This window comes from Balaenoptera ricei, chromosome 15 (assembly GCF_028023285.1).
Source record: "Balaenoptera ricei isolate mBalRic1 chromosome 15, mBalRic1.hap2, whole genome shotgun sequence".
In the NCBI taxonomy this organism is placed as follows: Eukaryota; Metazoa; Chordata; class Mammalia; order Artiodactyla; family Balaenopteridae; genus Balaenoptera; species Balaenoptera ricei.
This window is the reverse complement of record NC_082653.1, coordinates 4,522,437-4,548,988: the sequence shown is the minus strand read 5'-3', so window position 1 is coordinate 4,548,988 and position 26,552 is coordinate 4,522,437. Positions and strand designations below refer to the sequence as shown.

Here is a 26,552-nt window from a genome sequence, read left to right as displayed (position 1 = left end):
CCCAGGCGGCCTGGAGCTCTAGCTGCAGCTTTTGCTTTTTTTTTTTTTTTTTTTCCCCTCCTGGTGGTTTTTCTGATACATCTTTTTTTTTCAGAATTGGAAAAAAAAAAAAAAAAAAGAAAGAAAAAGAAAAAAAGCGAGCGTGAGCCGCCGCCTGCAGTGGAGCGTGCTCGGCCTCCAGAGGCAGTCGTCTCCAACTTTTCCTCTCCCGCCCCAACTCCGCGCGCCTCAAACTACGGCTCTGCCGGAGCCCAAATTTGCCTGCCGCTCGACTCCACTCTAATAAGCGCGCCAAGGCCCCTGGCGGTTGTTTGCAACGTGGGGGCCACGCTCTCGAGGCTCAGGCCCGCCCGGCGGCCCGCTCCCAGTGCCTGGGCCCAGTTGGGAAGGGGAAACCAAGCGTCGCGGGAGCACCCCGGGAGAGGGCGGAGCGCTCCCGTGCCCCGGGGCAGGCGTTGGTGGGGGGGGGGGGGGCGGTAGGGATCTCCCGCGCCCGGAACGTTGCGAGCTAGGCTTATGAACGTCGCAGGGGGGCACTCGCGAGAGACGGACAGGAAGAGGGCCAGGGGGGACGCCAGAACCCGGGACCATAGCACGGAAACGGCCCGGGGCTGAGCAGCAGTCAGATCCCGGGATGGAGGGAGCCGGAGAAGAGGAGTGAGGAGGCCGGGGAGGCAGGCCCTGCTGCCCTCCTGGAGGCCGGCAGCCTGCGGTGGCAGTGGAGGACCAGGCCGCCCACAGAGGGAAGGGGTCAGGAGGTCGGGCCTCGGCCTTAGCAGGCTCAGACCAGGCCCCAGAAGGGAGCAGCAGAAGTTCAGGGCCCAGGCCTGGCTCGGGTTGTCCAAAGGGGACCTCAGGCAGGCCTCCCAGAGCCTCTGGCGGGGACACTGAGCCGGAGACAGGCCTGAGGGCCCGGCCCAGACGCCTGTGAGCCAAGTTAGGCAGAGCCAGCTAAGGCCCTAGGGGGTGTCAGAGACTAATGTGGTAGGGGGCTTCAGGGCCTCCCAGCCCGGAGCCGGATTGGCGAGTTAGACGCTTGTAGATCCAAGGTTGGATTGGGGAGGGGTCTCTGGGAAGTTGGCTAGCAACGCAAGGATTGGGGGGATTTAAGTGCTTAGAGATCGAAGGCAGGTCTTGGGTAGGGGGAGTCAGACAATCGGAAAGCCTAGGTGGTTATTTGGGGAGGGGTCTTTGCGCTTAGACGAAGCGCAGAGCACCGCCTGCTCGGCTGAAGGCCCGAGGCCTTGTCAAGAGAAGCTGCTGTGAAGGGTGGGCTAGACTAGGCCAGGCCAAGAGAAAGAAAGTGAATAAACCTGGCCTCGAAGTGGGCGGGGGGCCCCTGAGCGGGGGGTCACAAAGGGTGAGACATGGCCACCAGGCGTTTAACGGACGCTTTCTTGTTGTTGCGGAATAATTCCATCCAAAACCGGCAGCTGTTAGCCGAGCAAGTGAGTAGTCACACCACCTGCAGCCCTCTGCATTCACGTAGTATTGCTGCGGTGAGTCTCCTGGCGGCGGCCTCTCCGACACACGCACCGTGTGCACTGCGGCTCTGCCTGTTTGTCTGTCTCTGTCTGTCTCTCTGTTTAAAAAAGAAGATTAAGACTAGTACGGAAATGCAAGGTCTCTCGGCTGGGGTCCGAGAGCATCGATCACCCTGGCTGGGGAAGAACCAGTGCTAGGCCCCTCCCTGCTCCACCTCTGCCTTGCACTCTCTCCTCACTTCCGCATCTCTCCCAGTTCCCCCCCCACCCCCCGGCCTCCCCCCGGCCGTCCCTGCGCGACCCGCAGCCTCCAATTTACATATGTTTTAGCACTAAGGTTTGGAAGCTTTGGGCCTTTCTGAAGCCTTTTCGTTCCGTTTTGTTTTAAGCTCCCCTCCCCCACTCCGCCCCCGCAGACTGAGCCACACTTCGGTTCTGCTGGTCGGGTTGCAGGCTCGCAGACCCAAATCCTTGCAAATGCACGATGCCCTTCCCCCAAAGAGGAAGGAGTTGTTGTTTTGGTTTTTTGTAGTCCGTTTTCTTTTAATGGCCTCGCAGTCCTCTGTGTTTAGTGTTCCCTGTGAATAATTGCTTCGCTGTTTTTCCTGGGGGCTCTCGTTTGTGAGGCTGTAAGGTGCTAGCTTCTTCGTTTTCCATTTCCCAGACAGGAAATTAAGCTTTTCCCTCCATTCGAACTTTTTAAAAAGAACATGGTGTGTATGTGAAAATCAACCCCCCAAATAGCCCACGGTTTTTGATTTAATTAACCTGAAACTTTCTTTAGCCCAGCCGTAGAATCTTTTACTGGGAGGACCTGGAAGGATTGCTGTGCTTTTCTGTTTGTTTAAGGGACTCCTTTCTCTTCCTGAGCCTCAGTTTCCTGCTCTGTTGAATAAGGGGGTGTGTGTGCATGATCTAAACAGGAGAATGAAGATGAGCCTAAATGGAAAAGTGAAGTTATGAAACTAGTTTGTAGTTGGGGGGGGGGGGTCCTTGCTGTAGACGGGCTGGGTTTGCATAGAAGCAGCATTGGAGGAGGAGAGAATAAAGTCACCCCAAGACCAAGTTCTTGGGGGTTATACTTGACATATACAGTTTGGGGAATCACATTTATTTCACCTGTTAGGGACTGTATTCCCTTTACATTTTTTCTTTATGACTTGATCTAAATGCTTCACAAAAATCAGGCCTTCTGTCTTGATTATTGACAGAGAGTCTACAAAGACAGTTTCTCCTTTTTGTAAATCGGAAGAGGAAAATGTATTTGGCCAGCTTGCTTATATAGAAAAAATATTGTAAACTGTGTGAGCAGTTTTAGGAATAAAATCACGGTAAACTTAGGTCAAAAAGCATAGAAAACAGAGGGACAGAGTGTGTTTAGCTTTTCATTTACTTAAGAATTTGAAGGTTTTTTACGTTTGTAAACTGAAAGAAGTCGTATTATACTGAAGTAAGTGCAAAATGGGAATGGGCTAATTCCAGCGCTAATTTTGAAAAGAATGTTCTGAAATAAGCCAAGAAATAGAGAGTAGAAGTGAGTGAAAAAAAAAAAAAATTCCTCCATGGAACTTTAGTTTTGCTAAATAAGATGTAAAAATTGCATGTTCCTTAAACGACTTGATTTTATGCTACCTCGTGGGGAGAAAAAAACAGAACTAAAACTCCTGTTAATGTTTCTAAGGTATCAGTCTTTAACTGATTTTAAAACATAATGTTTGCTTTAAAATTTTTAATCATGTAAGGTTCGGAATACACTGAACCATAGGATAACATGAGACTTTTTTTTTTTTTTTTTTAATCATTTGGTCAGACGGTTTAAAAACCTGGTGTCTGAGATAGGCAGCTTTTTAAAAGTGCATCTCTAAGTCAAATCTATTTTTTAAATGGTTTTCGAAGTTAGGCAATTTTAAATATATATATAAACTAAGTCAAATATTTTAAAATATATAGCTAAACTGTACAATTTGGAAAAAGAGATATGTCAGAAAATGTACAGGTATATTTAGCTAACTCAGACATTTTCTTGAAAATAGATTTCTAAGTCAGACTAAAAATACATGCCTAAGTGAGAGCACTAAAAAGTATTTTTTACATATTATGCCATTTAAAATGTTACATATGTTGGTTTGACTCTTTAAAATCTTTCTCAGATCATTATGAGCAATCAGATCATTTAAAATATCCTTGTAGTCAATTAAGACTATCTAAAAAATAGATTTTGCAATTAAACAAAGATGGTTTGCCTAGGTTAGAATTAAATAGAAGTCACACGTTTATATATTTTAATTGTGTGCATTAAAAAACACATGGCATGTCATAAATTTCCGAAGTGTTTAGGGGTGAATGATTATATTTTCAGCTTGCTTACAGTTGATTCTACAGAAACCATTTCTACACACACACACACACACACACAAAATTAAGTATGTCAAGATGTTAGCATGACTACATAGAGGGTACGATATTTTCAGTTTTTCTGGAAGTTGGAAAAATGTTGTAAACATTTTGGGGAAAACTATGTCTAACACAATTTTTAAAACTTTATTAAATAACGGATGTAATATTTTTCACTGCATATCTAGCTCATAAAATTTTTTAAACCTCATTTCTGAGTTGTAAGTTTCAAAATCATGTAGCAAATCAAACAAAATTAATGCTATCAAATTTGAATATGGACTGGGTTTTAGGTGGTATTAAGAAATTATTAGTTAGTTAAACTAATTAAATAAATTTGTTAGCTTTATTAGAGGGGTCTACTGAAATGTTTAGTATTGAAATGTCAAAAGATCACCTAGTTTATATGCTTAACCCCCGCCCCCCATAAAGGAAACAAATAAGGCAGAGTGTTACTAATTGTTAAGGCAGAGTGTTACTAATTGTTAAGTCTACTGATGAATATGTGGGGGGGAGGCTATGCCATTTTACATAGTTTTCTGTATGTTTGAAAAATCATAAATAAAAACTTAACAAATACCTAGCATGTTAAAAACACAAGTAAAACAATTAAAAGGCAATTTGTATATATTTATCTAAAACTCAGGTAATTAAAAAAGGAAGTAACTAAATTCTAGAGTGTAACTTAATTAAAAAATCATAAACTGAAATTTCTACTTCCTAGTTAGAAGAAAAAGCTGTAGACCTTGATTTTGGGGTGTGCAAATTATCTCACAATTAGAAATAAATCACATCTGAAATTTTTTTTTTTTTTTTTTAGTTTTAAATCTGAATCTGCACATCCTTATTTTAGGTGAAAGCTGTGGAAATTGATTGTAAAGTGTTTGTGCGTGCGTGTGTGTGTTACACACCTCAAAACAAAGGGCACATAAAGCCATATCATTCAACAAATTTAAACAGGCATTTTTTTGCATCCTAGTTGGAGGAAAAAAGTAGAAGTTGGTGGTTGGTGGTGGTGGGGTTAGTGTGTGTACCTGTACACGCGTATAAAACAGGTTTGTGCCACATTCGGGCAAATATGTCACAGCTAAGCAGGAATTTAAGGAGGATGTGCGGTGACAAAACAAACAAAACGTCCCAAGGTCCAGGAGGGACCTAAAGGTCGTTTGACCCAACATCCCCTCTGTGATAACCCCTCTGCCTGCCTTCCTTGACCGCATTATGTGATGGGGATAGGAAATTCCAGCAGCCGTCACCCCTACCTCTTTCACTGCGAAAAAAGTCCTTGCCTTTATTAACCCCGTCTCTGTCTGTGTCTTGCATCCTGTGGTCCTAGCTCTGCTTCGGAGCCCCCGGGGTCTCTGACACAGGAAGCCTCTTCCTTCTCCTGCAGGATAGATAACCCTGCAGCTTGCTGGTGCCCCGGAGCTTTCTCTAGCTCAGCAGTCCCGGCTCAGGCAGGGAGGTTAAGTTTTCTTGCCTATGAATGAAGTCTAGTTTTTCTGTGTGCTTTTTAAAGTTCAGCACCCAGAACTCAACAAAATTCTACTTAATTGTGTTCTCGGTTGTGTTGATATTAGTAAAACTAATTGTTAAAAATAGACCAGGGGTTTGATTTTTAGACTGTCAGCAAAATGCAGCTGTTGGCATTTCCCATTCATTCTGTTTTGGCCTCAGTTTTGGACGCCCCATCACGGTTAGGCCTCAGGGCAGCGTGAAATACAGGGAAGAGCCCTGGAGTTTAAACCTGGGAATTTAGGGCCAAGTCTCACTCTGTGGCTGACTCCGAATGTAGGTCTTCCTGCAAGCTTTTAATCTCTTCTGGCATCTTTTGCCTTAATTGTAAATGGAGGGTTTGAGTTAGGTGATTTCTAGTGGCCCTGTGGATTCAGCCGTGCTTTCTCAGATTCTGTTTTAATACATTGTTTCTCCTGACCAAGGCTTGCAGCCTTAGCTTTAACTTGAAAAGGAGGAAATCACAGTCAACAGCATTGCCCTGCCCATCAGCCCGATGTTACCTCAAAAATCCTCAAAAGTAGCTCCAATACTGTGGAGAAGTAGTTTTAACGTTCTGTCTGCCAAGTGCAGGTTTTAAGGCAGCACCTCATTCAGGCAGTTACAGGCAGCTTAGCTTTAAGGAGCTGGAATGAATTTACAGCATTAAATAATCATTCAAAAAAACGTGTAAAGTCTTGAATGAATGACAAGTAGATGTTGAGTTGCTGTTCTCATCTGGTGAGGTGCTGTGTGACTTGTGTGATTTCCTTTGATCTCCTGAAACAGATCTGATAGAGGGATTTGAGCTACTTTGTTAGTGTTTACTGCTTAATCTATTCTCTGTTTCAGAATAATGCACAATCTATAAATGGAAGCTAGAGTTAATTGGTCTTAGATTAGTTTGAAAGTAGCACATTATTTTTAATAAAACATGGTGTGGTTTGGGGGAAGAAAAACAATTGAGGATTAACTGTGGTTATAAGAAAACTGAGGTCCTTCTTCAGTCTTGACTATAATATTAGCCAAGATTTATTGAGAGCTTACTGTGTGCCTGGCACTGGGCTTAGCCCTCTCCGTGTGTAACCCTACTTCATCCTCACAGAGCTCCATCAAATAGGTGGTGTTGTTTTCTCATGATACAGATCTGGAAACTGAGGCTTCGAGGAGTTAGGAAACTTGCTCAGTATTGCCCATCTAGTGAGCCAGGGAACTGGATTGGGAACTCAGGCAGACCTGGCCCGGAGCCCTGTGTTACCTGCTGGGCCACAGGAGTGCTGGCTGCTTTTCCCGGACTTGGGCTGCAGGTCCCGGAGAATGGAAGAACCCATTAAAAAAAATCTTTTTCTTCTTACTATGGGATTGCATCTTTATCTCATTTTACAACCATGCAAGTCCATTTTGACTTGCGTATTGAAAGTTCTGTGTTTTAGTCCATGCTGAGTCTGTTGGAAAGTTAGTTCTCTGTCTTTAGAATCCAAGTATGAAATCATTGTATATTTCTCTTTAGATCTATTTGCTTTTCTGCTTCTAAAGATTCCATTTGAGCAGAGAGGCTTACTTGAGAATAAGGGTACTTTGTTGGATAAAAGTGAAGCAAACTTTTACTTTGGTAGTAACGGAAATAAAGTAAATATCACTATAGCATAGACCTGTATTTCCAACTCATTTTGCTCAACTTTTCCAGACTTCCTGAGTAAACACAGATGGGTTTCCACTTATTTTTCAGTTTTATGTAGAAAGTTCTTTAGACAATAAATTCCACATGCTACTTGGAGTTTTCAATATTTGCTTGATTGTATGCCATTGGCAGGTCAGAAACCTAGATGTAGACGTTATAAAGATTTAGAAAGTGATGATGTGTAGTGCCGTGTTTTCATTTGGCTATATTTTGGTTTTTCCTGGTGGTAATTCTAAATGTTTTAATTCAGGTCTTGACAAAATTTTCTGGTAAATTGGTGGCAGGGGGAGTTTTGAAAGGCCTTCTGTTTTTAAGTAGCAAAATGGGAGGGGATGATGCTCTTCAAAAAGAAGACCTCCTGAATTTAATTCCCAGTGTGGTATGGTAGTAGCTGCCTATCACTAGTAACTCCCTGAATTGTTAATAAAATTAGAGAGACTGGAAGGTGGGGTGGAAAGAGGCCTGAACACCTGGGTCTGTCCCCATCTCAGCCCTGTGACTTTGGGGAAATGGATTTATATATTCTGAAGCTTGATTTTCCTAGTTGTTTAAAAAAAAAAAAAAAAAAAAAAAGAGTCGTATCTAGCCCACGATTCTGATTTCACCTCTTGTCAACTAATAATTGTAGAAACCAAAAGATCAGGGTGTGTGCTTGGTTGATAATCCAAGAGGCCAGGCTCATGTGCAGCAGAGATCTTAACCAGGGTTTGCGGTAATGCTTTATCCAAAGATGGGATGCCAAGGAGGCACTGCAGGACAGGCAGATGTGCAGACTGAGACACTGAGTTAGGGGTTTTGCCTTGTGTCTTGTTTTATTAATAAAACCACTTCAGTGCTTTCTTGCTGAAAATGTTAAGCTTTTAAAAAATAAAGAGCTTTTCTTTTTAAAGTAAACGGTAATTAAATCAGATTTCCATTTGACACTATCTTCTCTATTAATATCTTGTAGTTCTGCTGTTATGGCAGGGTGTGTATAGACATATAGTTCTCTTGCTCTCATGGCAAAGTGTAGAAGGAATGAAGAGGGCTTTCAGCTTTCTATAATGTCAGCTGATTGAATTTTTACATGGAGGAATGTTGTGTGGTTACACTGTTACTGCTGTCATTGTTTAATAATATTTTGGCCCTGATAGACCAGTTTCATTTGCACTATTAATTTTTAAAGAAGGAAGTTATGGTTTTTTTATTTTCTGAATTGACTGCTCAGCATAAAAAAAAAAAATCTACACAGTTGATTATTGAAATTCACCACTAATTATTTCAGTGATCAATACTGTAAAAAAAAAAAAAAGACCTAGTTGTTCAGATTATCTGTCATTAGTAAATGTCTGTTCAGAAGATAGAGTTCCACTTTGATCGAAAAAAGAACCTTTGGTTTTAAATTGAAACTTAATCTTCTGCCAGCCGGTGCTGCTTCCTTTCTGCTCCCCCTTTAAAAAACAAAACAACAACAACAACAAAAAACCCTCTCCTTACCTTTTGTTTTGTTTTACTTTCCTTTGTAATAGCCTAATAAATAACTGTGTGCCTTCTAGACTAATAATAATGCATGCCAAGCAAATGGGAAGAGTTTTTCTTTTCTTTTACCACCTGTGTCTCTCTCCGGGGAAGAGTGGTTTCTCGGCTTGCTTATTACCACGGAGAAAGCCGTGTCTGCGGGATTTAATTTGTAGAGCCCTTACATATGTGGTCACTCAAATATTATCTGAATTCGGCCATAGACAATTTTTGGGGTTTTTCATTTTCTAATTTTGCTGCATTTGCAGGGCTGATTTACATGTTAAAATTTACATTTATTTGACATGGTAAAATTACATTTTAGCTTTGCTCTCTTGATTTTATCTTCCTCAGGGAAATTTAGAATCTTGTATATGATATTTGATGTTTATGAAGCGATACCATTATATTTTATTGAAACTAAAGCAAGTGTGTTTTATTTGTTTCTATTGTATTTTAATTTTTACAACTATTTATTGTTTGTATCCTATCTCATTTACCAAAACAACAATCATGGTAAATAAAAATAAAAAACATAATAAGATAAATATTGATGTAGCTTTTTTTTAAAAAAAAAAAAAAAGGAAGAATCAGAAGGGGGAGATTTTTTTAAATGCTTTGGTTAGTGGATCTTTATTTTTAGTCAACTTTACAGTTGCTTAAAATCTCAGTGTTTTCTCAACTGACCATCCCTTATCTGTCTGTCTGTCCCCATCCTTCTTTTTTTTTTGCTATCCCTAACTGGATGGGCTGATGGGAACAACATATCTCTTCAGGAGCTGGATGAGGTATTGTGTTTTGACTATTTTTGTATGTTAGTTTATAAAATTATGCCTGTTTTTCTGAAATCTTTGGTCATATGTAAAATGCTAAGAGTGTACATTTTAGCATTTGTTTTGATTACTTCTAATTGTCGTGTTTTACAATTTAATACTTAGGATTTATTTAATGTATTTTCACACCAGATGAATTGATGATTTAGAGGAGGGCTTAGGAACATTATTTACTACTGTAGGGAAAGTGTCTCAACTTTGGAAGCAGTAAAATTTCTTGCACTTAAAATAAGCCACATTGTTTTTAGGATTATGCATGCAGCTCCCTTGATTCCTGAGACTGTGCAGTGAGGTTGCTCAGAGGTGTAGAAGGACGTGATGTCTGGCAAAAGCCCTAAGGAAGCAGGACCCGGAGCCACCAGACCTGTTGAGATGTCTGCTGAGGTGTCACTGGCCCCAAGCGAGTGACCCTCCGGTTGTGCTGACTGACTAATCGTTATGTGGCCCCCTTCCTAGCAGCACGATTTTGGCCTTTTCGTCACTTATTAGCAATTCTCCCAGAAGATGGAGAGGGTATGTGTTCACAGCACTTTATTCTAGTCGTGTGAATAAAAGTGTTGAGGAAAAAGGGGATTGAACTGTGATTGTTGGTTTTGTGTTTCTAGTATCTGTTTCAGCCATGAAGGGGTTGAAAATATTTTTCCTAAAGGTAAACCTTTTTAAAAGAGTCCTTTTAAAATTGGGGGTGGGAGGGTGTCACTGGTTTTTGTTTTCATTTAGAAGTATGAACAGTGAGGTGGGGTTAGGGCCACTGTCTTCAAAACCAATGGGGTCCCTTACTAGTTGATAATAACAACAGATGGGAAACAACCTAAAGATCCTTCGTGGAGAACTGGTTAAATAAATTATATAGCAACTCTCATTCCCTGTACTGTACCTGTTAAAAAGAGTGCAGTCTGTCTCTGAGGGCTGCAGGGAATGAGCTCCCAGACACACGGCCAAGTGGCGAGAAGCCTGATGCGAAACACTGGGCACCGCGATTCCTACTCTTTAAAAATAAATAAATAAATAAAAATTATGTCTTATTTTATTTTTTTAAGAAAAATAACTAGCATTCAGGCTTGTGTGTACTTAGATTTCTGAAAAGAGACAGGAGAAACTATTAACAGTGGATACCTTCCAGGAGAAGTCTGGGATGGAAGGGAAACTGCCTTTCTGTTGCAAACCCTTTCCGTAGGTTGGATATATATTTTTAAGCCATGTGTATCTATTACTTGAGTCATTAAAAAACAATTAGTATTTAAAACCAAACCCATCCATCTAAGAATGGATGCTACCGCTTACTGAACGGTTTGGAAATGTGGGACTTGTGGCCCCAAAAAGGAAGTGGGCCGTGGGGAAAAAACAAACAGCAGAACAGCTTCAGTTTGAACACTTCTCCCACCGGGCCTGTCAAGGGTCGTCTTTCCTGAGGGCTCCGCCGTCTGAACCTATTTCCAGTCTCTCCTACTTCCTCTTCAGGCAGCAAGTTCCAGACACTGGCTCCCCCCGCAGAAATTCTCTCTGCCACGATCTCTAGCAGAGACCCCGAGTGGAGAGCCCCTTCCCAGCCACACGCACCTCACATGCCAAGAGGCCCTCCGAGCTCCAAGCCTTTCCATTCCGGGGCCACGTGGCCCTTCGGCCACCCGAGCCACTCACTTCCCCTTCTTGTCCTTTGTCCAGAACCACTGTATCAGTGAAGTGAATTGTACATGACCTGTCTTTTATTTACTTCATTCATTCATTCCATTTATTGTTGACTTATGCAACTGATTATAATTGCGTACTTATTACCACGAAGTGCCAGGCGCTGACCGAGGAGCTGGGGCTGTGTTGGGAACGGTGTCCAGAGCCTCACCTTGCCAAGACTGCAGTAGGGCTTCGAATCGATCCTGGCGTGGGTCAGATGGAAGCCCACCCCTGGGTGGGTGAGGCTTGAGCACGCTGTCCTGACTGCGTCACGGGTGGCGTCCTGCAGTGTGTCCACATTGGTTTGTCGTTTCTCCTACTCAAGCCAACTCGAAAATCTGCTGCACCCTGGGGATAGCAGGCTGTGTTCTTCCCCAGGAATACTAAGTAAGGTGTGCCCAGGGAGAAAGCCCACCCACCGTTCACCCTTTTGCCCAGTGTACGGCCCTGTCCTCTGCTCTCTGCTCTCATCTACTCCCTGCCTAGGACAAAGTCATCTCCCAAGTTGTTGGGTTTTAAAATTCATAGGAGGAACTATTAAAAAATTACAAGATGTAAAATCAGGCTCCCAAACCATATAGCCTGGGAAGGGCAGGGTGAAGTAGCAGGGGCGTGGGGGGCCACAGGCTGGCTCACTGGTCCCCCTCCTGAGGGCAGCATTGAGAAGGAAAGTCCGTGAGCCCCTCGGTGTCTGTATCTGTAGAACAGGGAGCAGTTCCCTCTGCACTTTTGTTGTTGGGACTAAAATGACCAAGTCAATGGGGGTCCAGTACCAACAGAGCGCAGGTAATTGTTGCTCCCTACTTTTTTTTTTTTTTAGGATGTATATAATAGTTGAGAAAAAAAGGAAAATCAGCGTAACTAGTAACATTGTATCTGGGTGGTGTGATTGTCAGATTTTTTTAATTTCTATATTTTTTGCACTTTTAAGAAGTGTCAATTTTGAACATTTTTTGTTTCATAATCAGAGAAAGTAAACACTTTTAAAACTATCACAGATTAAAAAAAAACAAAACTGTAGGGCTGACAGCCCCTGATTCTCTTTTCTACAACATGCTTATTCACTCCCTCAAAGAACTGAGATTTCTTCAGCCTAATTGTCTATTAGCCTTCCGAGCCCAGTGAGTTACGCTTGTGGTCTGACTGCATCATACACACTCCCACACTGTCTCAGGTGGAGACCAGAGCTGCCAGGCTGTAATTGTCAACGTCCCTTCTGGACTTTTTAAATGTTCGTTGCCACAGAACATTTAAAAAGTCCAGAATTGTCAGTACTGGTTCTTATTACCAGGGCATTATGGCTGAACTTGGTGTGTTTTTTTACATGGGTGTGTGGCGGGGGGTGGGGTGGGAGGGGCCGTGTTTGACTTTTCTAGTCCCTGCAGGGGCCCTGCCATTTCCTTAATCTTACGGTACACCAAATCAGCCTTCTCGTAAAGGCAGGGTTTGCTAAGAGGAGGAAGGCTGTATATTTGGGACAGCAAGATTTATAAGACTGTGCTCGTGTGTGTGTGTGTGTGTGTGTGTGTGTGTGTGTGTGTGTGTTCCGTCCATAGATCAAGCACTCGTCCATACTGTCTGGTACTCTTTAAAGGGACAGTTGTCAATGTCTAAAGTGGACCAAGAGCAGAAGATAATTTTGATGAGCTGAACAAGAAGCCTGTGGGTGTGCCATTGTGGGCACCCGCTGGCATTTTCCTGCGTTGATGCAGTTGAGCTGGATGACTCTGGGTTGTGGTCGTGCACCCTATAGTTCTTGGAGGACAAGAGTTACAAGTCAAAGAGACAAGAATTCTTAATCCTCATAAATACAATTTTATTAAAAAATTTTTTCTTATTTAAAAAGTAAGATTTTTTTTTTTTACTTCAGAAGCACAAGTTCACTAAGAAAAGCTTTAATGAGCAACATCATGTGTTTGGTAGGGGGACACCGAATGGAGTAGGCACAAGTAAAGAGAATGAGAAACCTGGCAGCTTTTTAAGGTCTGAACTGACTTGGATGGCAACTTGAAAACTGATGTATTCTGGATCTTAAAAATGAGGAAACGTGTTGAGATGGGCAGTGAGGTTTCTGAAGTTGAAAGGGTGATTGTTTTGCATTTAAGATGTATTTTTTTAATGTTCATATTTGTTCCCATTTTTAAGTGACATTTATCTTCAATTAGGTTTTCCCTTCCCAAAACAGTCTTAAAAAAAAAAAATAGTACATACTGTGAAATATATTACAAATCCATACTGATAAAATAAATGCCACATTTCTTCTGAGTAAGACTGCATTTCTTTATCATGATGAGCTATCGCTACAGATTATACCATAAAGGGGACAAATTCTTCCCTGTTTAAAGCTTTCAGTCTCAAAGAATCAGCTATTCTGTCTTATTGGCAACATCCTGATACAGCATGTGGGAAAGCTAGGGCCAGCTAGATGGGCTAGCGTCTGTCCCCCTCACGTGGGGATCTCTCGATTAGCAAGCTTCCTTAGGACACTTGAAGAGGGTGTGTTCGCACACTCTTTTACGTGCGTTTTTTGGGGGAACACGTCTATGGTGTAAAATCAAGTACTGCTTAAAAAAGAGTTGAATCCACTTCAACTGACTTTTCATATGTGATTTATAATTTCTTATTTGTTTCAGAGAAGTTGATACTAATTATTGTGCAGATAAATTTAGGTAAATACCATCTCTGTATCCTTTTTAGTTTAATGTATATTAGTAAACCGTAACAACAGTTCAAAATCGTGAGTTTAAAAACTCTAAATAGAACAAATTACTATTATTACTTTATTGAGATATGGTGTAATAGTAAAATGTAGTGGGTTAGATGATAAACTGGCGTAGTAGAAACTCTATGACCCGTAGGTGTTGCTTTGTACGAACAGCTGGAGATTTAAGTTCAAGTTCTGCTCTCAGGCAACTCTGCAGTGCCTGCTGTATAGCTGGCAGATGCTGGGTGCTGATTGTGTGATTTGTCCCTTCTGTTTTGGTCATCGTGCCCTCCACAAAGTTGCATAGCTCTTGGTGACTTTGGGGCAGGACTTTTGAGGAATACACAGCTCTGTGTGGAGTGAGGTCTGCACCTCGGGGCTGCATCTGCAGATGGTCCTCGAGAGAGGCTGCTTTGTGGATGCCTCTGTGCTCAGCCAGAGCCTGTCCTGGAGTCCCCGGTGTAGCTGGTAGGAGTGGGTCCGAGGACCGTGTCTGGTGTTATTGTTTAAGTCTGAGGGCTTGTTGTCCTGGTGCGTTTAGCAAGTTACAGTTATATTTCACGCGCCTGCCAAAGTGATTGGCAGCGTGCGGGTGGACGGTGCTTCTGGAGTAGCCGATCCAGGTTTTAATCTGTCACATAATACGCTGTGACCTTGGGCAAGCTAGTTAACGTTCCTGAGTTTCAATTTCCTCATTTATAGATTGGAATAATAGTTCCTAGCTCACCTAGCTTTTGTGAGGATTAAAATAATAAAGAGAATGTAAAATTCCTGTTAGTGAACTCTTAAAAACAAACAAGGTGGCTCTGGCTGAGAATTACCACGTCACAGACGCAGAGCCCCGGATAGTGCAGGCGGGATGACGCACCATTTGTTTAAGACCTGAAATGACACCGGCCCTGCAGGGTCCACGCGGCGGCGGAATGCGCTGGCCCTGATCACGACTCAGACGCTCTGGGAGCACTTCTGGGCTGCTGGTCCCCTGAGCCAGTGGGGGCAGCGCCACACCAGGCATGACGGGTGGCAGACGCAAGACTCTCATTTGCTTTTAGGGATTTTGCTACAATCTCTCTGCTCAGGATTTAGGGCTTATTACTTGAAGAATTCTTTTAATTTAGGCTTTTCCTTATGTGCTTTATCTTCCCCCTTCGTCTGAGGATGTTAAACATTTTGCCTTGTTCCTTTATTGTTAGAAAAGCAAACAAGTATTTGCCGAATGAATGAAAAACAATAAATTTAGATAAATGCAGGGGTGGGGAGAAAAGCAATATAAATTCTTCACCCAATTCTGCAGTGTGATTTAGAAAATTTACAAAGTATTCCCTGTAAAGGACTTTCATGTGCTATTTTCCATCCTTTTTTGATCATCATTTGCATCTTTTGAAACTGGCATTTGTAAGTGCTGGGCTCCGGGGGGCACCTCGGGACCCTTTCAGCATTCACCGCCTCCAGGCCAGAGGGCAGCTTCAGCGTGCAGAACCCATGATTCCCCTCCCGTTCTTAAAAGCTTCCTACCGCAGTGTATTATGTAGGTAAAGTAAACAAGAGCTGTTGAGATCGTTTCAAAATAAGTGAAAATGTTGCCTGTGGACATTTAACCAAAGAAAGGAAAGGACAGTGTAAGAGTGCCTTGAAATTTTAAGGATTGCTTTTGCCAAATGGTGGGTAATTTGCTGACTGTTTTAGGCAGTTCTTTCACGCATTTTAACACGTGGTTGATGATCTTGTGACTAAGGTAACTAGATCAGCCCTGTTTACAAAATAAGCTAAGTGTATGTAAGTAAACCGTGACATTTGTGTGTTAGTTCCATTTACAGCCTAGAATTTTTTTTTAACTTGCATCTGTCTGATCAAATTAATTGCTGAGGTTCATGCCATCCCATCATAGTATAGTACTAAGGTTTTTCTTGTAAGAATCTTTTGTTGACTTTTTCATTACATTTCCGTAGCCAGAGCAAGTCAAATGCATGTTCACAAGTATGTCCAAGGAAATTAATAAGTGGTGCATGAAGAGACAGGAAAACCATTGCATACCCTAGCAGTATCAGAAGCAAGTGTGTAACACAGGGAAGTGCACTTATTCCTCCATTTCTGAATCTTCTTAGGGAGCGGCAGTGAAAGTTAGTAAGACTGTGCTTATCTAAATTGAATTTGAGTAATTTTTTTAATGTCCCTTTATCTCCCTGTAGCTTGCGGATGATCGCATGGCTCTGGTGTCAGGCATTAGCTTAGACCCAGAAGCAGCAATTGGTGTGACAAAGCGGTTACCTCCTAAATGGGTGGATGGAGTGGACGAAGTAAGTTGAATGTTAGTTTCACACTCTCTTATTTATTGAGGTAATTATGACATTAACGTATTTTAAGATACCTGCCATAAAGACTCAAATGAGCGTCCCGGGAAGCATGTTACATTTAGGATTATTCTGTTCACATACCACAAGAAAGGGGTGTGTGTGTGTGTGTGTGTGTGTGTGTGTGTGTGCACGCTTGTGATTTTGGTTTTAGTACTAACTATCTGAATTATAGAAATAAACTGAAGAACTGTGTAACCAGGAGGAGTGCTGTTTGAATGTCTGGTCGTTTGAATTAAAAGTTGCTCAGGCAGCTACAAGTTGGCTGAAGACTGAGCTCCATACTGTGAGTGTAGCCAGTTGTCTCAGAGGCAGGCAGATAGCTGGCAGGCAGCAGTGATGTTCTGTGATTTCATTTGTTTAGATACAGTACGATGTTGGCCGGATTAAACAGAAGATGAAGGAGTTAGCCAGCCTTCATGACCAGCACTTAAACAGACCCACCCTGGATGACAGCAGCGAGCAGGAACATGCCATCGAGATCACCACCCAAGAGGTCACGCAGGTGAGGGTGGAAGGGGCCGCAGGTGAGGGTGGAAGGGGCCGCAGGTGGGGACCTGCGCTTCCCAGCCTTCTCCCCCGCGCAAAAGCCGGAACGCGCTCCGGCTCTAAATCAGATCGCATGTTAGTCCCAGAGCTTCACTTCCCAAGCGGAGGTTCACAGAGGGACTCTAGGAGGCCCTGCGCTGCTCCAGGTGTCAGCATCTGCTCCATGCCTTGGAGGAGTGGGGACTGTTTTTCATTTGTTCGTAGATACTACTGTGGATTGATTTGAAAATTAAATTCAGAACATTACTGAGTTCAGTCATTTGGTTTTAAGATGTGTAAGTTCTGTTGTATACTAGTGTGCAAAATTTTTTCATGTTAAAAAAAAATGGTGGTTGTAACTGAAAGGATGGAGAGCTATTGCCCCAGACTGAGTATATTAGTATCCTAGAGAAACTCAGCATCCTAGAAATGTTTCCTGTAAAATGTTAAATTTGAATAATTTTAAAATAATGTGACTAGTGTGTAAACTAGCACTTACATTTTTCATTTATTTAAATCTCCTGGGTTGCTGATGCACAGAGAAGCGGTGTGATGGGTGGGGAAAGCCCTGGGGTGTTGGGGTGTTTGGATCCTGGCTTTTAGCGACGTAACAATGGCATGATTCTCATTTAATCCCTTGGACTCCAGTGTTCTTGTCTGTAAAATGGGAGTGATAATAGTAATACCTGCTTCTTAGGGTGGTTGTCGGGATTAAATGAGAAGAAGGCCATAAGGAGTGATGCACATAGCATGCGCGCGCGCACACACACGCGCACGGGCGCACGCACACACACACACACACACACACACACACACCCCCATTTGTTCAGGTCCGGTTCAGCTTTGATCTCTTGGCCGTTCTCGGCACCAGCCGGTCTGGACAGAGCGCTGTGTGTCTCACTCTGGCCGGTGAGCGAAGAGGCCGAGGGGCACCTTGGGCCACCCCCCCCCCCCCGCCGCCCTGCTGTGAGCGCCACCTGTTCTCCCAGCTCTTCCACAGGTGCCAGCGTGCAGTGCAGGCACTGCCCAGCCGGGCCCGCAGGGCCTGCTCGGAGCAGGAGGAGCGGCTCCTTCGCAACGTGGTGGCCTCCCTGGCGCAGGCTCTGCAGGAGCTGTCCACCAGCTTCCGGCGCGCGCAGTCGGGCTACCTCAAGCGTGAGTGTCCGGCCCCTGCGGGGCCTTGTGAGTCACAGGAGTTCCGGCGTCAGAGCCTGGAACGACTTTGTGGTTTTACCCTTCTCTTTCGCTGCTAGTCTCCGTTTTGTCCTGTGCCTTTCGTTGTTAGCTTTTGAGCACATTCCCACCTTGCGGAACAGAAAGGAGCTCCCTTCCGCCCCCAGTGGGAAACCGTGCCCAGGTTGAAGCCACGGCGACAGGGTGTCAAATCGTTCACGTCTGAAAAAGAACAAAACAGAAACATAGGCCGTGTCAAGTTTAAAGTATTTGAAAATGAGTCTCGCACATTTTAAAAACGTGTGGCTTCCTAGATGTTAGGGGTGGAGGAGCTGCTGCTAAGTAGGTAGAAAGCAGTTGTGACCCTGCTAGAGCTTCGTATTTGCGCAACAGCAGGTATTTGAGAGAGGGTCCCAACGCCTTTCCTGGAAGTAGCTTAAACAAACGCTTTCTCCCTTGGCACAGTGATTTACTAGGGCTCCCTTTCTTCCTAAATAGTGCCAAGTCAGGCTTCAGCTACATCCTCGTTCTAATTACCCTATAAACTGGTTTTTTCTTTATTGCCATTGTAATCGATAATATCCCCACATGCTCCCCCCAAAACGAGTTCTCCCTCCTCCTGACAACTGGCATATTTGTGTTTTAATTTTACTATTTCTAAAATTTGACTGGGGCCATTTGGAATTCTACTAGAGATGGCTTTAGGGAGAGATATCGATTTTTTTTTTTTAATGTTTTGTAACAGCAGTTAGATTAAATATTTCTGCTTCTCTTAGAGATTCTCACATGGTTGTGTCATTTTGTCATTCACTTGGCATCCAGTGAATTATACACATTTACGGTGTGATTTTTGTCTTAGGTAACCCCAGGTGCTCGCATACTGTTGCATGTTTGTAGTTCTCTACTGTCCCCCCACCTCTGCTGGAGGTGAGATAGGGTCCTTTTAAAGCTGCTAAGAATGTCTCCATTTTGACTGTTGAGTTTTACTCTAGATTTCCCCTTTTTAATGGTGGGACAGTACCAGGATGGTTTACGTATTCAAGTAAAGTGAATTCCTATCCGTGATAGGCCTGAAGAATCGAGAGGAAAGATCCCAGCATTTTTTTGATACATCAGTACCACTGATGGACGATGGAGACGATAATACTCTTTATGATCGGGTACGTGAGGGGCTGCAGAATTGACTGCTGTGCATTTGCGCTCCGGTCTGTTTCCTTCTCTTCGTGGACCTTTAACTTCCATGCGATGCAAATGGATCAGCCCTGCGTGACGTGCACATCCATCGAGTGGCTTTGGCAGCCGGCGGAAGAACGGTCATGGGGGCCATACTGTTTCTTCCTTTCCAAAGGCTGCAGGGAGACCTTGTCATCTGCCTTCCAGAACCTTCCGGAAAGCAGTCTGCCCACCCCACTCCTGGGAAGAACCCAGAGGTGCGCAGGCTTCTCCCCGGTGGTTTTGCTACTTAGCCCTTGGGTAGCTGCAGACGCGGGGTTCTCTGTGTCCCCTGCTTTGGCCGATAGTGCTTTAGAGCCCGCTTGTTTGGGGAATTTGGATCTTTCCTGTTAGGGAAGAATAAGTGCTTATCTGTGGTTTATGTGCTTTAGAGAAATAGTTTCAGAATTTATTTCCTTTAAGTTACATCTAAAATGGTACACTGTAGCTTTCTTGAGGGGAATAAAACCTAACGCACACATTTCGTCCTTTTTGTTTTGCTAGGGTTTTACGGATGACCAGGTGGTGCTGGTGGGGCAGAGCACACTGATGGTGGAAGAGCGGGAGCGGGAGATTGGCCGGATCGTGCAGTCTATTTCTGACCTAAACGAGATATTTAGGGACCTCGGGGCGATGATTGTAGAGCAGGTACGTGAATTCACCTGCCTCCTCAGTGGGTTTTCCTGCCATAGTGTCTAGTCCTTCTTCAGACGTTTTTGGTTCTGCACTTCCGTCAGGAACACAATTTGAACCTACTCCCCGAACGCATGTATGTGTGTGTACAAATTATATGCATATACTGCTATCATCCCCCATAAAAAGACTAATAAACTATTTTTTAGATGAAAAACAAATGTCCGTGACAGTTCTCCTCTTCTCTGCCTCTACCCCAGGGGTGCTCATGGCAGCACCCCGCGCTGGGGGCCTGGTTGGTCTGCCCACGCTCAGCAGTGATTCTGCCAATAGATAAGGTTTCCCTTCTAATTTTGGCAGGTTATTGTGTAATGGCAACTGGAACCACTAGCTCTCAAGTAGAATTAAATTGTTTGTTCGCTGTTGCAATCTGATTAGGGTATTTTATTATCTTGCCAGCAGGGATTTGGGTCCTGATCCCCCTGAAACCAGCCTCAGAATGGAGTGGCGGGGCTGTGGAAGATCTAGTTACGTTAATTACCCCCGAGGCTCCCACGGGGCTGCGCTGCCGTTGTCTCCCCTCACACAGCACGTTTCCGTCCTCAGCCCTGTCCTTCCCTGGAGACCAGTGTCCCTTCTTCCTGTCTGAACCAAGAGATTAAACAATTAAAAACAAAATTCTCCCTGAGGCGAATGTGTAACTTTACGTGTGGATTGGAGCTTACCGTGTTTGCTCTGACCCATGGAGCCGCGTGGTGACTGACGTTTATAGACATGATAGTCAATTTCCAGACCTCATCGAAACCAGGCCTGGCTTAACTGGCCCTCTCTGCTTACTTGAATCCAAGTATTTAAGCGACAAACGGGCACAGACGCAAGCCCTTCACCACTCAGAGCATATTTCCACTGAACCGTATATTTTTTAAAGCCCCAGTAAGTCTGAATATGGCATATCCTGCAGTGGCTAAATCCAAAAAAGAAACCTCAGTTTGTCAGTATCTCTTTCTCCTGAGCTAGACTTTATTGTGACTAGTGCAGCAGTCTGCCACTGAGTGCCTAATATTGCACGGTGATGGATTCCAGACCTGGCAGTGTGTACCTTTACATCACAGTTAGGTAAAACAGATAATTCTGTGGATAATGATGTCTGCAATTTGCATCTCTTATTTTTGAAGTTCAGTTTTCCCAGTTGTGGTTGTTGATCGTCTGTAACTGTCATTTATTACTCAGGGTACCGTCCTTGATAGAATCGACTATAATGTTGAACAGTCCTGTATCAAAACTGAAGATGGCTTGAAACAGCTTCACAAGGTAATGCCCTATCTTTCAGTGGTTGAGAATTTGAAGAACTATTATCAGATATCAAGAATTCATGAGAGGCTTCTCTTCCATCATAACTGTCTTCGGCGTTCTCGTCTGCCGTCGGCTCGAGATAGGACTGTAAAAATGCACCGTGTCGTTTTATTCAGAGCCGACCACGTGCGCTGTTGCCGTTTTACTGCAGTTAATGATTCCGGGTGCACCTCACACGCAGGTCTGAAATTGCCGAGAATCCCCTTCTGTGACAGTGGATTCTGAAGGAGTTGGGGTTTTCTCCCTTTTAGAAAATATTTTATTCCTTGTTTAGGTCGTCTTGTTTTAGGAAATCGATTTGAGTGGGTATTTGTTAAAATACGTGTTGAGCATTCTGTCTGCTTGTTGCTGCTGACTCAGGCCTCTCTTTGTTGTGATACTTTTCTGATAAATTGCTGGTGGGGCTTCATTCTGGAGGAGATAAAAATCTAATTTTTCCTTTTAATTACCGCAGTATATCTGTGTACTACCTTGAGGAAAGAGTAGTTTGTTGAAGTGAGAGTATTAGCTCTCTTATTCTTTGCTAATAATAAAGTGGCTGTTTCAGGAATGTTTTTCACGATATTTGTTAAAAATAAATGGAAAACATCTTTAAAATCTTGTAATGAGTTATGAGAAACATACACATACGCTGCTGTGTGTCTCTCATATATAATTGGGTGCATGTTTTCTTTAAAAGGAATGTAATACTTCACAAATAAAATAAATTGTGTCTGTTTCCTCATGTCTTTGAGACCTAGCAGTATTCCTACCCGTATATAATGGTCATTTTTCCGATTCACTAATGTACTTCTCTGTCACCTTTCTGAAACCAGCCACTTCCTGTGGCAGAGATGGCCGTATCTGACAGTAGTGTCAGGTTTACAGAAAGACCTCGCATAGGTCTGACCAGAAGCCCTTCACTGCCTCTTCCACGTGCTTTTGTCACCACATGCCAGGTGGGGATGGCGCTCCAGCATATACTGAGAAAGAAGAGGCTTGCCATGTGCATGCAGAGGGCTTTTTAAGCATTAGGTTCATTCGGTTGCCAAGCTTTGTGTATTAAAAGAGTGAAAACTAACTTTAGTTTGTCACTCTGTAATGCCCGGGCTTTCATATGCTGTTGAATTATGCATCGGTTTTGAAGTTTCTTAAATAAAAACTAGTGAAACATGTTTATTGATACAACACAGATAAAGGGAAAAAGCTTTCTCTGCGGGAGTGTACAAATCTTAATGGGAACTAAAAATTTTGTTTAAGGTTCTACTTTATAAACCATTTTGAGAGGTTTCAAAGTATATCATTTGGTGTCAGCTTCCGTGGTGGTGCAGGTTATGTATTAGAAAACTAAGCACGCGCCGTCCTCTTTCTCCAGGCACGGCTGGCCGTTGCCTTGGCGCTCAGCTCATCTGAGGCTGATGGAGCCTTGGGAGCTGCTTCACATGGGCCGGGCTCTCCAGACGGGTGAACCTGTCTGCCCTGAGGTTTCCTCCTGTGGCTGAGTGGCTCCTGGTGGGCGGGCAGGCTCGCTTAGGAAACGGACGTCCTGGTCAGAAGGTTGGTGGGGATGGGGAAGTAGGGCAGCGGAGGCTGGACGTTCTGAGCAGGTCCGGCCCTGAGGCTGTCTCCTTGCTTTCACCTTCACTGTGAAGCAGCGCTGTCCTCGGAAGGGCAGGACGTGCTCTCCCCGACGTGGACAGGGACACCCTCACGACTCCCTTCTCCCCTCTCCTTTCTGTGGGTCACGTTCTGCACCACGGGCGTGTGTGTCCGCAGACGCACAGAACTGGACTCGGTGGGTTCTTTCTGCGCTTGACACCACAGGGCCAACTTTCCTGTTTCTACTTCAAAGGTTGAATTTCTTCTTGTTCCCAAATTCAGAGGAGGTAGAAAAAACAAGCTTCTCTGGGACCCTCGGTTCCGTCCCTGCTGGCTGTGGTAACTTTAGCCAGGTGTTCGATTTCTTAGTGAAGGAGCTGTGCGTTCATCCAGAGAACTGTGTCCGGAAGCGAGAGGCTTCTGTTGAAAGAGTGGGTCCTTGCGGTCAGTGGAAGGAGAAGTAAGGAGAAGCGGCCCACAGGGATCTGAAAGCAGAGCCTTCGGCCTCTCCGGCGGCCTCCGTGTGATGGCGGGTCCCCAGCGCGGGCGTTAGCGAAGCCGGGTAAATAGGGAGCTCCGGGGTCATGGGACTCGTGTGGATTGAACTCGCGGGAGCTGACGGCAGGGATCGTGATGCTGGAGCCGGTGGCAGAGGTGTCGGGTGTGTGGGTGCAGCCAGAGGCCTAGGACTGGAAATGAGCGAGCCGTGATTTGGGATTTTGGGGAAAATGACGGCCTTTTTTCCCTCCTCTTTCTGTAGGCAGAGCAGTATCAGAAGAAGAATCGGAAGATGCTTGTGATTCTCATATTGTTTGTCATCATCATTGTCCTCATTGTGGTCCTCGTCGGCGTGAAGTCGCACTGAGCAGCGCTGGGCCGGGGCGTGAGGCCCGCGTGGACCCGGGTGCGCGGGCCCGGCGCCCGTGGGTTCCTGCCGAGGTGCGGCCCCGGGCCAGTCGGGGCGGCGAGCGTTTCCGTGGACGCCTCCGCGCCGTCGTGCTCGCGCAAGGGGAAGGGGCTTCTGCTTTTCCTTCACTGTCAACACTTGAAGGACCTTGGATACTGCTGCAGATTAGAGATGAGTTCTCTCTTCAGTTATAATATATTTTTTTTTAGAAAGAGAAAACGAGTTGAAGGTTTACAGGCCTCCTCAAGCTGTTCGATATATTATATCTGTATATGCTATTTTTTTTAGCAGTCATGTCTGAGCAGCATGTTAAAATAATTTTTGGAAAAATTTTTTTTAAACCATCTGGTTTTTAAGAAATTTGGTACCAAAAATTTATGAGTAAAGGCAAAAATGCCTCTTCATTTTTCTCTATATATTTTCCAGTTGAAAACAAACCGAGAAGTCCTTTAAGAATTTGTAATCCATTCCCCATTAACTTAATTTAGCTTTTCCATCACTGTTAATGATCAGAGTAACAAAGTGTGAAAAATAAGAAACCATCATTGATGTTAATTAACACATTTAGATGGGCCAGTTAAAAACAGCTTTATAAGTTTAAATTAATTGTAAATGGAGTATTCCTCATCTAAAATTTGTGCACTGCATGTTCTCCCGTAACCAAAAGGGGTTACTAAGCAAAACCACCTAAATTTAAAAGTTGGTGATTTGAAATAACCTCACATTGAGAGGAAGCTTCGTAGTGTTGTGAAAGTCACCAGAAGCAGCCGGTGTGTCCCTGTGCTCGTCCCCAGCCATCCTTGCTCAATCCATTGCTTATGTACTCACTACTTAATGACCTGTTCAAACCAGACACCATTTAATGAACTGTGAATTTACACAGAGGCCATTCTAAATGGGTCACCCCATATAGGATTAGTGGGTCTCAAATTATTAACCAAACATCACTCCATTTCAAAGTAAAATATTCCACCAGTGGTTTGATTTATTGGTCCTTCGTTTGCCACTTACCATGCCCAGAAAGTAGGCATAATTCTTGCAATTTGTGAAAATCTTGGCTAGAGAAGCCCCTCGTTTGTGTGAGCGTGAATCAGATCGCCAAAGTAGGACTTTGTTGTTTACTTACCTGTTATCAATATGGTGCTTGAATATATTCCTGGACCTGTGGAATAATGTGGAAAGTGGTAACTTTGGAAACTGAAGTTGTTCATGTTTTAATTGGTCTTGAGACACCAGTATTGTTTTAATGGTCTTTGCATCATTTTCAATGGCTTTCCATTATTTTTACCTTTCTTAAAATGTTTTAAAAGAGCATGATCTCATTAAATGTGCTGCCATTTATTTGGACCAGTCACATAGAATGTTTCTCTAGAACTGACTTGGAAGTTATTTCCAGAAATTTAAACTCAAGTCCCGAGATTCAAGTTGTCCAAACAGATCATGGGCTTAAAACCCGGACCCCTGCCCCAGCCTTCCCTTCCCTAGTGGTTTACGACACCGGGCAGTCACTGGTTTCCTTATTACTGATGTGGCCGTAGGAGGATCTAAAGGTGCCCTGGCATTTCAGGAAATAGCACGGCATTCCCTGACAGTTATTTATTGGGAAAGAAGGTCAGGGGATAAGAGTCCAGCCCCTCCTCGATCGCCCCTGAAACGGGGGGCTTCTGCGGTCCTCGAGAGTAGCTGTGGACGTCTTTCGTCTCAGCGGTTCTGACCTCATGGAGGCAAGCTGCTCCCTTGGGCCAGCTGCTCCCAGCAGTGGGGCTGCCGAGATGAGGGGCCTCCCTCCCAGGCAGTCTGCGATGGTGATACGGGTTACTGCTGAAGCTTTTCAAGTGCTGCGTCTTACTGACCTTTGAAGGAAAGTGACCCATTGAGAAAGGATCACTGTTCATTTGTATTTATTTTCAGTGAATAGGGTGACTAGAGTTGGGTTTTTTACCCAACTCATTGGGTAAAACAATGAATCTGACTAGGAATGGTTTGAAGGATCCTGTGTGGGGTCCGGGCAGCTGCCCCCCGCTGACTGGATCCAGTGCAGTGCCAGCTAAAGCCCAGCCGTCCGCTGCCACCACTGTGTCCCAAGGCGGGGAAGTGGCCCCGAGCCCATGCACCGCAAAACACTGTACTGTTCTGTTGAGCCTTCACTTGCGGAAAGATCCGCAGCATTGCGGGAGCAGGGGCAAGTTAGTAACCAGCGTCCTGGCACCTGAGGGCCCTTCTCGCCCTCCTCTTCCTGCCCACAGCTCTGGGGGCAGTGATGGCCTGTCCCGTTTCTCCCCTCGCCTGGAGTGCGCCCCGAGAAGAGGACCCACAGGGAGGGCTCCTCTGGGCTCAGCCTGGACCCCTGCCCCCTGTAACGTGCCCTGGGTGGCTCTGTTGACCAGGGCTGGAGAGGGGAAACGTAGACATTGACTGTCAGGTCCCCAGAGCTCCTGATCTTTCCCGAGAGATCGTAACTGAAAGCTACTGTCTCTTGTTTTATTAATTTGGGGTTGGGGGGAGGTGCTGGCTCGCCCGCCATGGGTGCGAAGCCGCGTACGTCTCTAATTTAACGAATTTACTGCGTTCTCTGCTAATTGAGAGAGCATTATTTATTTGTTTTGACACAAGCGCTTTCAGTGTTTTATCCTGGCTAATGGCTTCTTAAAGGTAATAAAACCCTTCCAACCTAATTGGTCAGATAAGACTTTTTTTCTTGTGTGCTTAAATAAAGCAATTAGTGAAGCGCTTCTATCTAAAATGACTTTTTTTGTCCTTTTTTTAAAACTAATTTACTGTTACTGGAAACTTTTTGTACAATAAAGCAGTCGTGCAGATTAAAGAACATCCTGCTATCCTAGTATTAATTTTAACGATGGGGTGCATGTTTTCTTCAAGTGCGTCTGTGTTTCGGGAGAGCCTGGCCTGTTCTGTGATCGTTTGGGCTGATGACTATTTGTTTTCTGCCGAGGCCTTTGTCTCAGTGTCTGAGAGTCCATCTGTCTGTCTAATGGATGCTTTCAAGGGGACCACCTCGATTTGCTACCCACTATACAAAAAGGCAGATCATTACTTTC

General features: G+C 44.2%; 1 protein-coding gene across 6 annotated transcripts; it reads left to right on the top strand.

Moving 5' to 3' along the window:
- The first annotated feature begins 582 nt into the window (after window positions 1-582).
- Window positions 583-26,320, top strand: STX16 (syntaxin 16). 6 transcript variants are annotated; one of them, XR_009497532.1, is made up of 8 exons: window positions 583-1,499; window positions 15,948-16,055; window positions 16,474-16,614; window positions 17,627-17,792; window positions 18,879-18,970; window positions 19,527-19,670; window positions 20,886-23,148; window positions 23,347-23,436. XR_009497532.1 is itself a non-coding variant. In XM_059896564.1 (8 exons), the coding sequence occupies exons 1-8, from the start codon at window positions 1,368-1,370 to the stop codon at window positions 23,449-23,451; spliced, it is 918 nt and encodes a 305-aa protein (XP_059752547.1). In that variant the 5' UTR covers window positions 583-1,367; the 3' UTR covers window positions 23,452-26,320. The 6 variants fall into 6 exon arrangements, 3 of the variants coding, with proteins under 3 accessions (XP_059752547.1, XP_059752546.1, XP_059752545.1); XM_059896564.1 differs by having other exon boundaries at window positions 583-1,448; window positions 20,886-20,966; window positions 23,347-26,320; XM_059896563.1 differs by having other exon boundaries at window positions 20,886-20,966; window positions 23,347-26,320.
- The last annotated feature ends 232 nt before the right edge of the window (window positions 26,321-26,552 follow it).